Consider the following 13,307-nt stretch of genomic DNA (forward strand, 5'->3'; position numbering starts at 1 on the left):
TTAAAGTTCCTATTTCAACTTGGAAGGACTTCTCCATTGGAATGTCCCAATGATAAGTATTTCTATCAATGACTTCAATTAAAGCAGAGATGGCATCTCATCCAATTTGCAATTGAAACAAAGCTAGGAATGAGAACATATTGGGTGCAAGATCTCAAAAAGATCTTGAGACCTTGACAGGATAAATCAGGGGTTGGCAAATCTGGCCAGTCATATTTCTTTTTATAGCCTGCGAGTTAAGCATGCTACATTTTTGGATAAAACTCGGACAAACAATGGACTGTATTTTTTCTGCAGGCTATGCTTTGCTGACCCTTTTTTTAGATTATTGGTCTAATTCTAATAAGATAAATGAAATAGAGATTAATGTAAAATGTTGCCTTTGGGGTCAAAAACTAAATTTCATAAATATAAGATGGGTGCTTCATGGTTAGATAGCTGTCTTAAAAAAATCTGGATCTTTTGGAGGACTGAAAGTTTTATATCAATCATCATGGTGATATGGTAGCCAAGAAAAACTGAGGTAATCTTAGGCTATTATCAAGAGGCATAGCTTCCAGGAATAAGGAGGCTACTAGACCTTTGGATTTTGCCCTCATCAGACCACATCTGAAATATAGTGTTCAGCTCTTGGAAGGAAGGTTAGAAAATATCAAGATAAGGACAGCCAGAAGGTGAATGTTTTCAAGTGCATATCATATGAGGGTCAGTTGAAGGAACTAGGATGTTTAGCCTGGAAAAAAGAGGTCTCAAGTGGAACCAGAAAACTATATCCAAGAACTTATGAAAGACAATCCAGCAGGAAAGTGATTAGAATTGTTTTGCTTGGCTACAGAAAGAACTAGGAACAAAAAAGCCCAAGTTGGCAAAGAGGAAAATCTAGACTTGATCTCTGAGAAAAACTTCAGAGCAATTAGAACAAGCCCAAAGTGAAATAGACTACTTTGGGAGTGGGTTTTCCTTACTAGTATCTTCAAACAAAGGCAATTTAAGAACAAGTCGTGTGTGTTTATATCAAGGATTCTTTTGGGGGGAGGTTGGACTGAAAGATATCTGGGATCACTACCAACTCTGAGATTCTGTAAATGGGAAGAAAAGAAATTCTGGCAATGAGTGAAGACGATGTTTTCTTAGGGCTTGACTGGGAAAGGAATGAGAAATACAGCTTGAAGAAATGACATGGCCAAGTAAATGTTTTTTAAAGACAAGAAAGATCTGAACATGCAACAGAATACAACAAACTAAAAGCAGTTGAGTGACCTTGTTCGAGGCTGTTCCACAGCCTGTGGAGGTGGTGCTACTGAGGTTACTAGAGAAGGAAAGAGAAGGAAAGACTTCTACATTAGGGCTTTTGAAAGCTTCTGATGGGAAGCTTCCCTCATACAGATTTCTCTGTCTGTGCATTGTATACAGGGAAAGAGTGTGTGTATCCCTTCAGCATACATCTCTGCTCTGTACCTTGATGAATATAGAAGATGGCACTTGATGCCATCTCCATATGTAAAGGCATTACTTATTCAAGTAAGAACTGAGATTTAATCAGAAGGGTGCTCAGAAATAGATCCAGTTGAATTTCTATCATTAGACTGATTTTGAGACTAGATATTCTCTGTCTCTCTCTCTATCTCTTTGTCTCTCTGTCTCTGTCTCTCTGTCTCTCTCGCATCACCCAGGACAGAGCCTTGTGGGATACCCATGTTTAGTGGTTATCATCTAGATGAAGATCCAGGAAAAGAGACCAAAATGGAACAATCATATAGATAAGAAGAGCAGTGTCAGTAAGTAGCATATAAATAAGACCTAAGGTGAGGGATAGTGGGAGTAAGTCAACATTGAGATTTGAAAAGCCAGGATTAGGGCAGGGCAGCAATAGGACAAAGAAGCATGAGACTCAAGTTTAGAATATTGCATGGAGTATAGAACTGATTTAAACAAGAAATTGATTTAGTGAAGGAAGATCGTGTAGCTAGGTCAGGGATTATGGCATGGCAGATGAGCAAAGATTAGAGGAATTGGTAGTCCTGGTGAGGACCAAGAATTAGATATTTTAAGACAGAAAAAGAAGAAATGATAAAAGATGTGATTGGATAAAAGAATTTTGGAGTTTATAAACATGGAAGACTTGTGAGAGAAAAAAAGAAAAGAAACATGATAATTGGAATATAGAACTGAGAAGGAGTGGAAAAGTAATCAGAGTAAGGAACTGGGAAGTTAGAGTACTGAGGGAATAGAAAAACATATGCTGAAGTCCTCTAGGATGAAGGCACGACTTTGGATATGGAGAAAGACTGTGGCCTAGGTTCAGAATTTACTGAGGAAAGCAAAATGTTCTGGGGGTTGGTGAATAACAGTTACCAAGCTGATCCTGAAGGAAGTGAGGGGATCTAAGAGGTGGAGTTGATGAGACCATTTCAGGTATGGGGAACAACTGACAACAGTGGGAATAAGTATGTTAACTTAGAATGAGCAACTCTATTTTATTTTAAGCTTCTATGTTGTGACTAGATAGTTTTTTTTAAATTAAAGTTTTTTTTTTTCCTGTAGTAAAATAAGGGCTTGCATATTGTTTGGTATTAATGTGTGTGTTCTTCAAATCTTTTAATTATGTGTGTTTTAAATCTGATAAATAACTACTAATGGTATGCACATGCTAAATTTTATAAACCCCTGCTAAACACTTGCTAATGATGTTAGCTTTGATTGGTAGTTTCCTTTGCTCAAAGCTTAGATATCACCAATCAGAACTTAGATATAACTTGTAAATACTCTTTGCTAGAGCCAGAAAACGTACTGGAAACCTCAGCCAGTGGATGGTCACATTTGGAGATTCAAGCATCCCTTGTTTGCTGGAGAACAGTGTTGATTGATGAAAACTTGCCAGAACAGCACCTTGGAGTGAGACCTCCTGTATACCAGAGAGGGAATCTTGTCTTGAACATTGGTATGAGACCTGTGCTTCCTGAGATCTTGAAGAATTAGGTTGCTGATAAGTTCCTAAAGAGGTTGATGTTTGTATTATTGAATAGCAAGTAAAATTTCATTGTATCCATGGATCACACAAATTTATACACTAACAGTCTAATAAACATATGGTATTGTACATTGTTTTAATGTATACATCTGTATATGATGCCAATTAAAAGGCATAGAATCCTGAGATGGAGTGGGATGTGTGATGATCATTAAATAGGACAATATAACCAGAGTAAAGCATAAGAAGATTGAAAAGAAAGGAAGGGAAACCAAGGATCATTAAAGAACTGGTTATTGAACCTCTTAAAAAAAGAAGTAAGGAGTGATTATAAAGAGGAAGCATGGGTTCCCCCAAAACAAGTCACACTGAAATTTTCCTTTTTTGATAAGGTTACTAACCTAAATTAGGGGAATACTAAAGCCAGAAAGGATATTGTAAGATTATCTCAAACCTAAAGTAGATCATTATCTATGGCATCCAGATAAAGGAGATGAAGAGCAATAAATCATCTTTGCCTGAAGACTTCCTGCCTGGCATCTGTTATGACTAAAGAACTGATATCCTGCCCTTATCAAAGAAAAGTTCTAGCCACTTTGTCATAGCAGGCTGAAACTGAGATCTTTGAAGAAATGGGTGTTTCCACTGAGACTGATCCCAGCAGAGTAATACCCCTAGCAAGGAATAAGCTGACTCCAGAGGAATAATGTGCCAAACAGAGACACTTTGCCCAGTAGGAAGCAGATGCATTCAACCCATCAGCACAATGCACCCCGCAGAGCTGCTGCACTTAGCAAGGAGCTGACTAAATGGGAGCAATGCAATATCATTAGAAGAGGTCAGGGGTCCTACAGTGCTGAAGGTGTAAATTTTTCCACCAAATGTATTTCTCCTTGGATGGCCTCCTAATGCACCATCCCTATGAATGTTCATTCTCCCCCTGGTTCTATTCTTTCTTTCTTTTTTTTTTTGCTTGTTGGAAAGTGTGCTTAACTACAGATCTTTTTACTCAGTGATTTCCTTAAATGTCTTTGCTTTGAACTAATTTAATCCTGTGGTTGATTAGAGATAAACATAAGGACACCAGGAAGAAGGCTCATGCACTCTATCATTTTGAGGAGATATGAAACCACAAAATACCTTGAACCTGAAGTCCTACTTTGATTTGATAAAATATCTCACACTCTTCTTATGGAAATGATGATCAATAAAAATATAATTTCCCACATATAAATATATATTAAATATATGAAAAAGATGGATTCAAAATTGGTTGAAAGGACAGGTTTTACAATTAGTCATTAATTATTTGAAGTCAGTTTGAGAGGAGGTATCCAGTGGAATGTTCATAGGGTTTGTGCTCTGACTATCTACATGCCATTCTTCACTCTTTCCATTTGTTCAGACCATCTTCTTATCATAGAATTTGTTGATGATTTCTCTTACTCCTGTTGCTCTTCATAGCTCTCCATTGTCATACCTCCTAGGCACATCTCCATTGGAATTTGCATGATGTAAATTTTTAATTCTTTGGAGGTAGTTGTATTCCATGTCTTATTGCCACATGGAAACACTAGTAAAATGTTGGGATTTTTGAAAATAGGCCATTGCTTTTGGGGGAATTGGGGGGGCATTAAAATAGCTTTGCAATTTCCCAATTATGCCATCCATTTTTCTCTTCTTGTTCAATTCCAGGCACCACTTGCTATCCATCTGTACTGAATTGGTAGTTAGGTTTTAGAGGATGCTTACAGAAATGAATATTAAAATCTGGGCAATAGATGGTCTTTCTTTTGGTCATACCAAATTTCATTGAGTAATTACAGGTCACTTCCTGGGGGGCACTATAATATTTTGGGGCTTGATGTCAACAACAAACAAAAACATCTGTAAGACCTCGTTAGCTTGAAGTCTTTGTTGGAACTCCTTACAGGAGCACTCCCTATTTTATGCCTCTCTGGATATTTGTTATAACTCACAGAGGGACTCACAATACCCCATAAATGATTAGTGTAATTCTCCTCCCTCTCATGTTAGTTCCACTTTTTTTTCCAGTACAGTCATAGTTATTTGAACTCACTGTCACAATATGACTTGAACTCTCCTTAAAAGAAAAATGAATTTGGGGCTTCCTATGGGGAAATACTCTAACAATCCTCTGATATCACTCTCTTACACAGAGTCATTCTTATACAGCCTCCCAAGCTCTTCCCATAAAGCAAACCCACATTAGGGTAACTGGACAAGCAGCTAGGTACTTTCCCATCTGACCTGCCTTGTCTGAATAAGCCATAGTAATAGGGAAGAAGAAAGTGCTCTTTCATGGCATGGCCATAAGACTATTAGTCCTCTAGTTAGAGTCAGGTGGGCACTACTCTTTTTTTTCTCTATAAGGCATGCTGCTTAGAAATGCCTCTACTTTTCCTAGGAGACCAGATTGAAGAATTTTTAGACTCAATATGATACTCAGAAATAATTCAGAGGCTGGTAAGTCCCCAAGAAATCTACTTCTCTTCCTTGAAGGCAAGGTCTTGGGATTAGGTAGCCTAGAAAATTTTTTTTCTATTGGGAGATTGGGGTTCTGAAACCATTGTCCTCCCAATTATGTGGGTAGGTGAACACATGCAACTCCCATGTATCTTTCCAGGATATTCCATCATTGTGTCAGATGACAACTTTTGCATTGGAAAGTCTACTCTCTGGTCTCTGACTTGTGATCAGAAAGTTGGGACCAAGCACATTAGTGTTCATCTGCTTCTGCCCTAAAGTATGAACTCACTTTTCCTTGCTACTAAGGACCAAAGCTCTGATGAACTCTCAAGATCTGTTTGGAAGAAAGGTGAAGGGAACAGAGAAGCCAAAGGGGCTGAGATTATGTCAGCTCACTTTTATAGACTAGCACAAATGAGTGGCTTCTCCCCAGAGGCCATCTTGGAAAGAATCCAACCTAATCTAATCAAAACATCTTAGGGCACTAGTCACTTACATTCAATCAGTTGTTTGTTTTTCCTCTTGACAAGGTATGTCTAGGCATGAATAACCCCTATAGGGAGAGGTATGGGCAATCAAAAATTCTAAAAGAATAGGCTTTTCCTTTTGTCAGTTCATCAACTTGATCAGAGAACTCAACTCTACTCAACTTGCCCAGGGTCACACAGCTGGGAAGTGTCTGAGACTAGATTTGAACCTAGGACTTCCTGTCTATAGGCCTGGTTCTCAATCCACTGAACTACCCAACTGCTCCCTATATGTGTAATTCTTAATGGTTAAAATAAGTAAGATAGTAAAGCAGTTTTAGATGATATACCAGTATCAACAATTATTTTGTTTTGAAACACAAACAATTCCTGAATTTTTCAGTTTCATCAGCTTGAGTGCAAAAATGTACTTACTCATCAGTTCATCATCTTGCATGTTAGCCAAATCAAGGAACTTTCTTTGTTCCAAATATGTGGACTGACTTTCCTTAGGAGGTTCCATTTGAGTGAAGTTGGTCATTTCCTCAATGAATGATTCTTCATCTGAAAATATGATAGGAAAGATTTGTCTTTAAATCCTTTCTCTGACACATGTAGTCAGTTCCACTATAACACTTGTTTTGAAATTTCTTCTAATGTGATTGATATATTAGGAAGTAATTTGAGTATAACTTGAATTTCAATTTACTTCTTATGTGAGATTTTGTCAGGGAGAAAGAGAAAACTACACCTAGCTGAACAAAATAGACACATAAACACACTTCAGGTGTTTATCTACCAGTCACCCCAGGCACTAAATAAGTTAGTCTGGTAGGTTGGATAAAAAACTTTACAATAATTCACCACCCAAAACCCTTCCCATGCCCAGTTCCACAAGCAAACCTCAGGTCTTTTTTTTTTTTTAAAGGTAAAGTGCCCTGTTCGACAAAGGAGGGCTGTTTCATACCTGTGGTCCACTCTCTATCTACTTTCCACTCAGGATTTTACTCCCTGATTTGATGCTAACCAAGTCTGCCCTGTCACCTGTAACCATCAACTTTGTCAGGATGGCTGTACCTGAGCAAACCGAGGTCAGACACATTGCCACTATTTGTTGCAGTATGTATATATTTCCTAAGCATTTACTATACATAAAACTATTCTATTGTTTTTATTTCAGTCCTATCCTTTCTGTATTATTGATGAAGTTTTTGATTATTATATCCCTAACCCTACTTTTCCCATAAGTCCTTTGGTTTTTACTGCATGATTTTTTATATAGTACAGTGCTTTTGTGGAATGATTTTATCATGTTATCATTTCATTTTTCAATGATCCAGGCAACATTCTTAGACTTTAATATCTCAATGTGTTGTTTGATCTTTGTTAGTGGAGAGAAGAGTTTCCATATCAGGAGTAATTATTCTGATGAATGAATGATCAAACAAATGAATCATTTATTATGAGGATATAAACAGAAAAATAAGATAATCTGTGTTCTTGAAGAACCCTTATTCTAATGGGAGAGAGAGCATAGATATAATATTTCAGCTGCAAGTCAGAGGGAAAGGTCCCATGGTTCTTTGGAGTACTGCATCAAAGCAGATGATAATGCTTCTTTAAAGTCATTATTAGTTTCTGATACCGAACATTCTTTTCTGTATTTTCCACAGATGTGGTTACAGTAGCTATGGGAGTAGTCACTAGTTTGCATATGATGAAAACATTCCAAGCAAGAAAAGAGGCAGCAGGTAGGTGGTTTAATATTAAGGCTGGAATCAGGAAGATATGCATTCAAATCCAGCAGCTGAGTGACCATAGGCAAGCCACCTCAGTATCTTCATTTATAAAATGTGAGCAAGTACAAAAATATTTTAGTAGCTCTTTTTGTTGTGATAAAGAATTGGAAACTGAGGAGGTATGCATTGATAGGGGAACGGCTAAACAAGCTGTGGAATATTGTTGTAATGGAAAACTACTGTGCCCTACAAAATAATGAACAGGATGAGTTCAGAAAAAAACTTGGAAAAAGTTATATGAATTGATACAAAGTGAAGTTAGCAGAACCAGGAAAATAGTGTCTATAGTAATAGAAATATTGTAGCAGCAAAACAAAGTTCCAAGATAGCCCCAAGGGTTATCCACTACCCACAGCCAAAGTAGGAACTGTAGGAATCTGACTGCAGATTCCAATTCTTTCACTTTATTTCCTTCATGAGTTTTTTTTTTTATTATATACATGACATGACTTCAGTCACATCATGGAGAATATGAAAATATATATAGTATGAAATCACTGATATAAGCTACATAAGATTATTTACTGCCTGGGGGGCGGGGAGAGGGAAGGAGAGAATCTGAATGGCAAAATATCAGAAAACAATTGTCAAAAATTGTTTCTACATGTTAGGGACTGGACCTGTAATTTCACCAATATAGAGAACTCCCTTAGGTTGGCATAACTCTTTAAGGAGAATTTTTGCTTATGTCTGCATACTTCCAGTGGCTAGAACAGCCCTTTGTGTGTTTTTTTCCTTAATAATAATAGCTTTTGCAAAGCATTCTACAGACTTTATCTGATTTTATCTTCTCCTCAATCTTGGGAAGTAGATGCTATTATCACCCCCATTTTATCCCTTAGGTTTGACTATCATTCTCACTATCTCAATGCTTATTGCCAATTAGTGTCTGCCAGTGAATTTCTGCAACTATGTTATCAAGAAAGATGGTCTTGTACAAGACGAGAAGTTATTCTTTTTTCACAGTAATATAAATGTGAAATATAATATGCTATATTAGTATAATATATAATCAATTAATATAACAAGTATTTATTAACTGCTTATTAAGTACCAAGCTCTCCTAAATGGTCAGAGCTACTAAGTTCCTCTCCACAAGAAGCTTGCCTTCTATCAACAGAGGAGACATCATCTTGCATGTATAATATGCATAGGGAGAGAGGTAACTAGGTGGCACAGTACATAGTCACTAGGCAACCTATACGGATCCTTTTGTATGAATTAGCCTATATTTCTGTTTGAGTTTGACACTACTGCTCTTGTCAACTAGAATTATAATCTACAAAGCAGATGCCAACTTGGGTAGAAGGAAGTTCTTCCTGAGGGAGTTCTTTATATTGGTGAAATCACAGGTCCAGTCCCTAACAATCAATCAACCAATAAACATTTATTAAATGTCTATAATGTATACGGTCCCTATTAGGGCCATTGATACAGAAAAGTTTGCCTGAACAAAATCTGGGTCAAACATTGTTCAGAGAACCATCCAAATATCTAGAGTGGCACTTGGATGGATTCTTTAGGTAGAGACAAAAGGAGTAATTGTGAAAAATACAGAAGAATAGAATCCTCTTTATGGTATTTTTAGTATTTTATTTTTAACTTCCTCTCTTTCCCATCTCCTGTGGAATGTAAACTCCTTGAAGGGCAGGGACAATTTTGTTTTCATATTTATATCCATTGTTTTAAACATGCTAATTTCACAATAAACATTTCTTGAGTTGAATTGAACATTTCTTAGTTGCTAAATCCCTCTTGCCCCATGCTCCAAAATTTTTTTCATTTTTTTTTTAGTTATTTCAGTTGCTACCTAGGACTCTTGGTACCTCCCTCTGGTTTGTCTGATTCTTCTGCATGGTGGTCCTACAAATACTTGAAAAGGACAATCTTCTGATTCTCTTCTTTCTGCTAAGCATTCCCAGTTTCTTCATCTCATCCTCAAATGATCTTGAGGCCCTTCATCCTTCTCCTCCTCTTCCTCTGGACATGTTCTTGCTTATCAAATTATTTCCTAAAATGTGGTCTCCTGAACAGAACTCAACACTTTAGATGTGGTTTTGCTGTTGTTCAGTCACTTTTCAGTTGTGTCTGATTCTTCATGACCCTATTTGGGGGTTTTCTTGGCAAAGATATTAAATGGTTTGCCATTTCCTTCTCCAGTGCATGTTATAGATGAGGAAATTGAGGCAAACACTAGCTGTGTGACCCTGGACAAGTCAATTAACCTCTATTTGTCCAAAATTTCTTGTCAAAGTTTTTAGGGAAAATAAGAGCTGCCTCCCAGAGTTGTTGTGAGTTAAACATGTTCATATTTGCAAAGTGCTATGAATGTCACACTATATAAATGTTAGCTCATGTCATTATCAGAGTAGCTATGTGGCATAGTGGATAGAGCACTGGGCTTAGAATCAAGAAGATTCATTTTTCTGAGTTCAAATCTGGCCATGGCTATTTACTTAACTGTGTGATTCAGTGCAAGTCACTTACCATTGTTTTGCTAGTTCCTCACCTGCAAAATGAGATGGCAAACTACTCTGCCAAGAAAACCCTAAGTGTGGTTGTGAAGGCTTGGACACAACTGAACAACATTAATATTGTTTTTTATGTTTAGCCATCCCTACTTCATCTTAAACTTGTGATTTTTTGGAACTCAGCTGAAGGAAAGAATCTTTCATGCCATACTCTTACATTTCACTCTAGATTTGATTTTTATGCAACTGTCAGCATCAATATTTCATTAAGTCTCTCAAAGAATGGTGTATAAAAATGTTTTGGTAGGTACATAATAAAGACTGTCAGACCTTTGGGAGTAGCCAATAATAGTCACGTACTTGGACTTGGGAATAGGGTAGGTAGAATTTTCCTTGTCCTTCATGAGTGTTCATGCATTCAATTTTGTTGAACTCCATGAATTAGAAAAAGGTATTCATTTTTCGAAATGTTCTTTTTAACAATCTAAGAAGAATCTAGCCTGGCCAACATAGCATTTTAAAAATACATATAATCATTAAAGTTGAATTTTAGGTTGCAAAATATGTCTTCATTATATTGTACTTACCTGCCTTTGTGGGCTGCCAAAATAAGGTGACCATAAGCAGAGGAAAAAAGTGATGATACATAGCTGGCTTGTCATCTAGTACCACTATAGACCTTCCACTCTGTTTATATGTTGAGGGAAAGATTTTTTTTTAAACATTACTGAAGTAAACACCAGAGATTATGAGGAGTGCTTTAACCATTCAGGTAGTAAGATATCTTCCAATCAGAATTACTAGAAGAACAGTATCTGACCATATGATCTTATCACAGATTCTTAAATGTTATTTTCATCTACAGGCCATTTAACTGGAGCAAACTATTCCAGGAACTCCTGGCAAAAATCCCTCAGTAGAATTAATGAGAAGTATCGTCCTGCATTGGATGAGACTTTAATTGAAAATCCCAATCTATTATTATTATTATTTAAACCCTTACCTTCCATCTTGGAGTCAATACTGTGTATTGGCGCCAAGGCAGAAGAATGGTAAGGGCTAGGCAATGGGGGTCAAGTGACTTGCCCAGGGTCACACAGCTGGGAAGTGTCTGAGGTCAGATTTGAACCTAGGACCTTCCATCTCTAGGCCTGGCTCTCAATCCACTGAGCTACCCAGCTGCCTCTATCTCAATCTATTATTGAGGAAAATCATAACCAACTGCCAGAAATAAAAGAGAAGGCATATTACCAACATTGTGTAGGGGTTAAAATTAGGAGCTTGACAAATATAGGAGAGCAGTTTAACAAATTTTTGTTTTAATTGAGAAAAATAGCAAAGATGGAAAGATAGGAAAGAGAGAAAGATATTTAACAATCTATCCTAGTAATACCTAAAAACTACCTAAATCTTCTTATATCAACCTATAAACTACCTAAAAACTGTTGTTTGAGAGAGACTCACTAATAACTCTTCAGCCTAGGTAACCAGGTTGAAGCTACACTATGTAGTGTAGCTTCAACCTGGTTACCTAGGTAACTATATATATATATATATATATATAAATATATATAAATACATATATTCTAAGTAATTCACTAAACAGTGGACAGCTACCAACCCACACACTCTCCTTCAATCAGATTTTATAGCAGTCAACTGTCACCATCAACTGCCAGCAGCACCCTGCCCTCAGGAAACCTTAGAGCAAAAGCCCCTTCTCACATTTCATATTTCCGTTTATCTCTCACTCTCCAACTGTCATTCTTACATCACTTCCTCTATGAGAGCAGTTTCTATTTCCTTTAACTGTGGGTTGGTATCCATGGACACAGAACCTATTATCTTTTCCAGCCAGCTTTTTCCCCAGTTAAGTTAGAGCAAAGGATTAATAATTCCCTTTTATGTATCCCCCTGTGACCCTTTGGGAGAAGCTAGTCTCCCAATGGATCAGGCAAACCTATATCTTATACTTATCCTCATATTCTCTACTCAAAGTTGCCTACAATATTATCCTTTCTAACAGAAAACTATGAAAATACAAGGAACAGAGGGAAATAAAAGAGAAAATAAAGAAAGCAAAACCTGTCTTAGATTTTAAAAATTACAAATAATACAATTACAACGACAGCTAATACAATTACAAATAACAATCCTGACTACAGCCCATGGGCATAAGAATCTGAAGATATCACCTCAATTTCAACAAATACCACATAAAAATTTTACAATTATTATAAAATATTATGTATAAAAACATACAAGCTGTATAAAAATATACAATCCTGCTGAGGCAGGTGTTGACCAACACTTATAAAACTTTGTAACACATCATTTAATTAGTTTACTTTTCTCTATAGTCCTATGAAAGTATAATAAAAATAACCCTTTGTAAACAGAATACATTCCAGAACACAAAATACAAATTCTATAATATAATATAAATTATACACTTACCCATTGGCTTTTACTCATTGTATTTCAAAATCAAAACAATTACTGATACTGGTATCAGGTGCTTCAAGTACAATAAAATCAAATATATCCTATTGAAAAAAAATAAATTCAGAAGTTTCATGTCAGTGAAAATAGTGTCCAGTTGTCTTCAATGCATGTGATAGAATTCAGTCAATCAGTTTCAATGGAAGGTACTTGTTTCACATCTGAACAATGTATCCAAGAGGTCTTTTCTCCAACTTTTATAGCTGCTGGGGTGATTGACAGTACTTGAAATGGGCTTTCCCAGGCAGGCTGAGTTGTTTCTGTGCCCTGGAAATTCTTTATATATACTTTGTCTCCTGGGTTTAGATCATGAAGGGAAAGTCTATATATCCTGTCTGTACAAAGGCTCTGGATTCCTGAAGTTCTTGTATTTTTATTTGCAAATCTTGTATATAGGAAGCAATAGAAATACCTTTAGTCTGCATAGGCAGATGGCCAAAAAGCATCTCAAATGGTGAGATGTGTAGATTTCCCCTGGGCCTGTGTAAGAGGTAAAATAAAGCTAGAGGGAGAGCCTCAGACAATTTTAAATGACTCTCAGTACAGTTTTTCTATCATTGTCTTAAGTTCCCTGTTCATTCTTTTAACTTGGTCTGAGCTCTGGGCA

At 36.7% G+C, this 13,307-nt stretch overlaps 1 protein-coding gene across 3 annotated transcripts in view; it reads right to left on the reverse strand.

Annotated features, from left to right (window-relative positions):
• LOC103103854 (uncharacterized) overlaps positions 1–12,757 on the reverse strand; it is a 115,631-nt gene extending 102,874 nt beyond the window's left edge. For all 3 annotated transcript variants that reach the window (XM_056799286.1, XM_056799285.1, XM_056799287.1), the window contains exons 1-2: positions 12,656–12,757; positions 6,364–6,492 (exon numbers count right to left, since the gene is read on the reverse strand). In XM_056799286.1, the coding sequence (XP_056655264.1) occupies positions 6,364–6,492; positions 12,656–12,659 (133 nt within the window). In that variant the 5' untranslated portion in view covers positions 12,660–12,757. The remainder of the gene's footprint in view (positions 1–6,363; positions 6,493–12,655) is intronic.
• Between the last annotated feature and the right edge of the window lie 550 nt (positions 12,758–13,307).

This window comes from Monodelphis domestica, chromosome 5 (genome assembly GCF_027887165.1).
Source record: "Monodelphis domestica isolate mMonDom1 chromosome 5, mMonDom1.pri, whole genome shotgun sequence".
Classification (NCBI taxonomy): Eukaryota; Metazoa; Chordata; class Mammalia; order Didelphimorphia; family Didelphidae; genus Monodelphis; species Monodelphis domestica.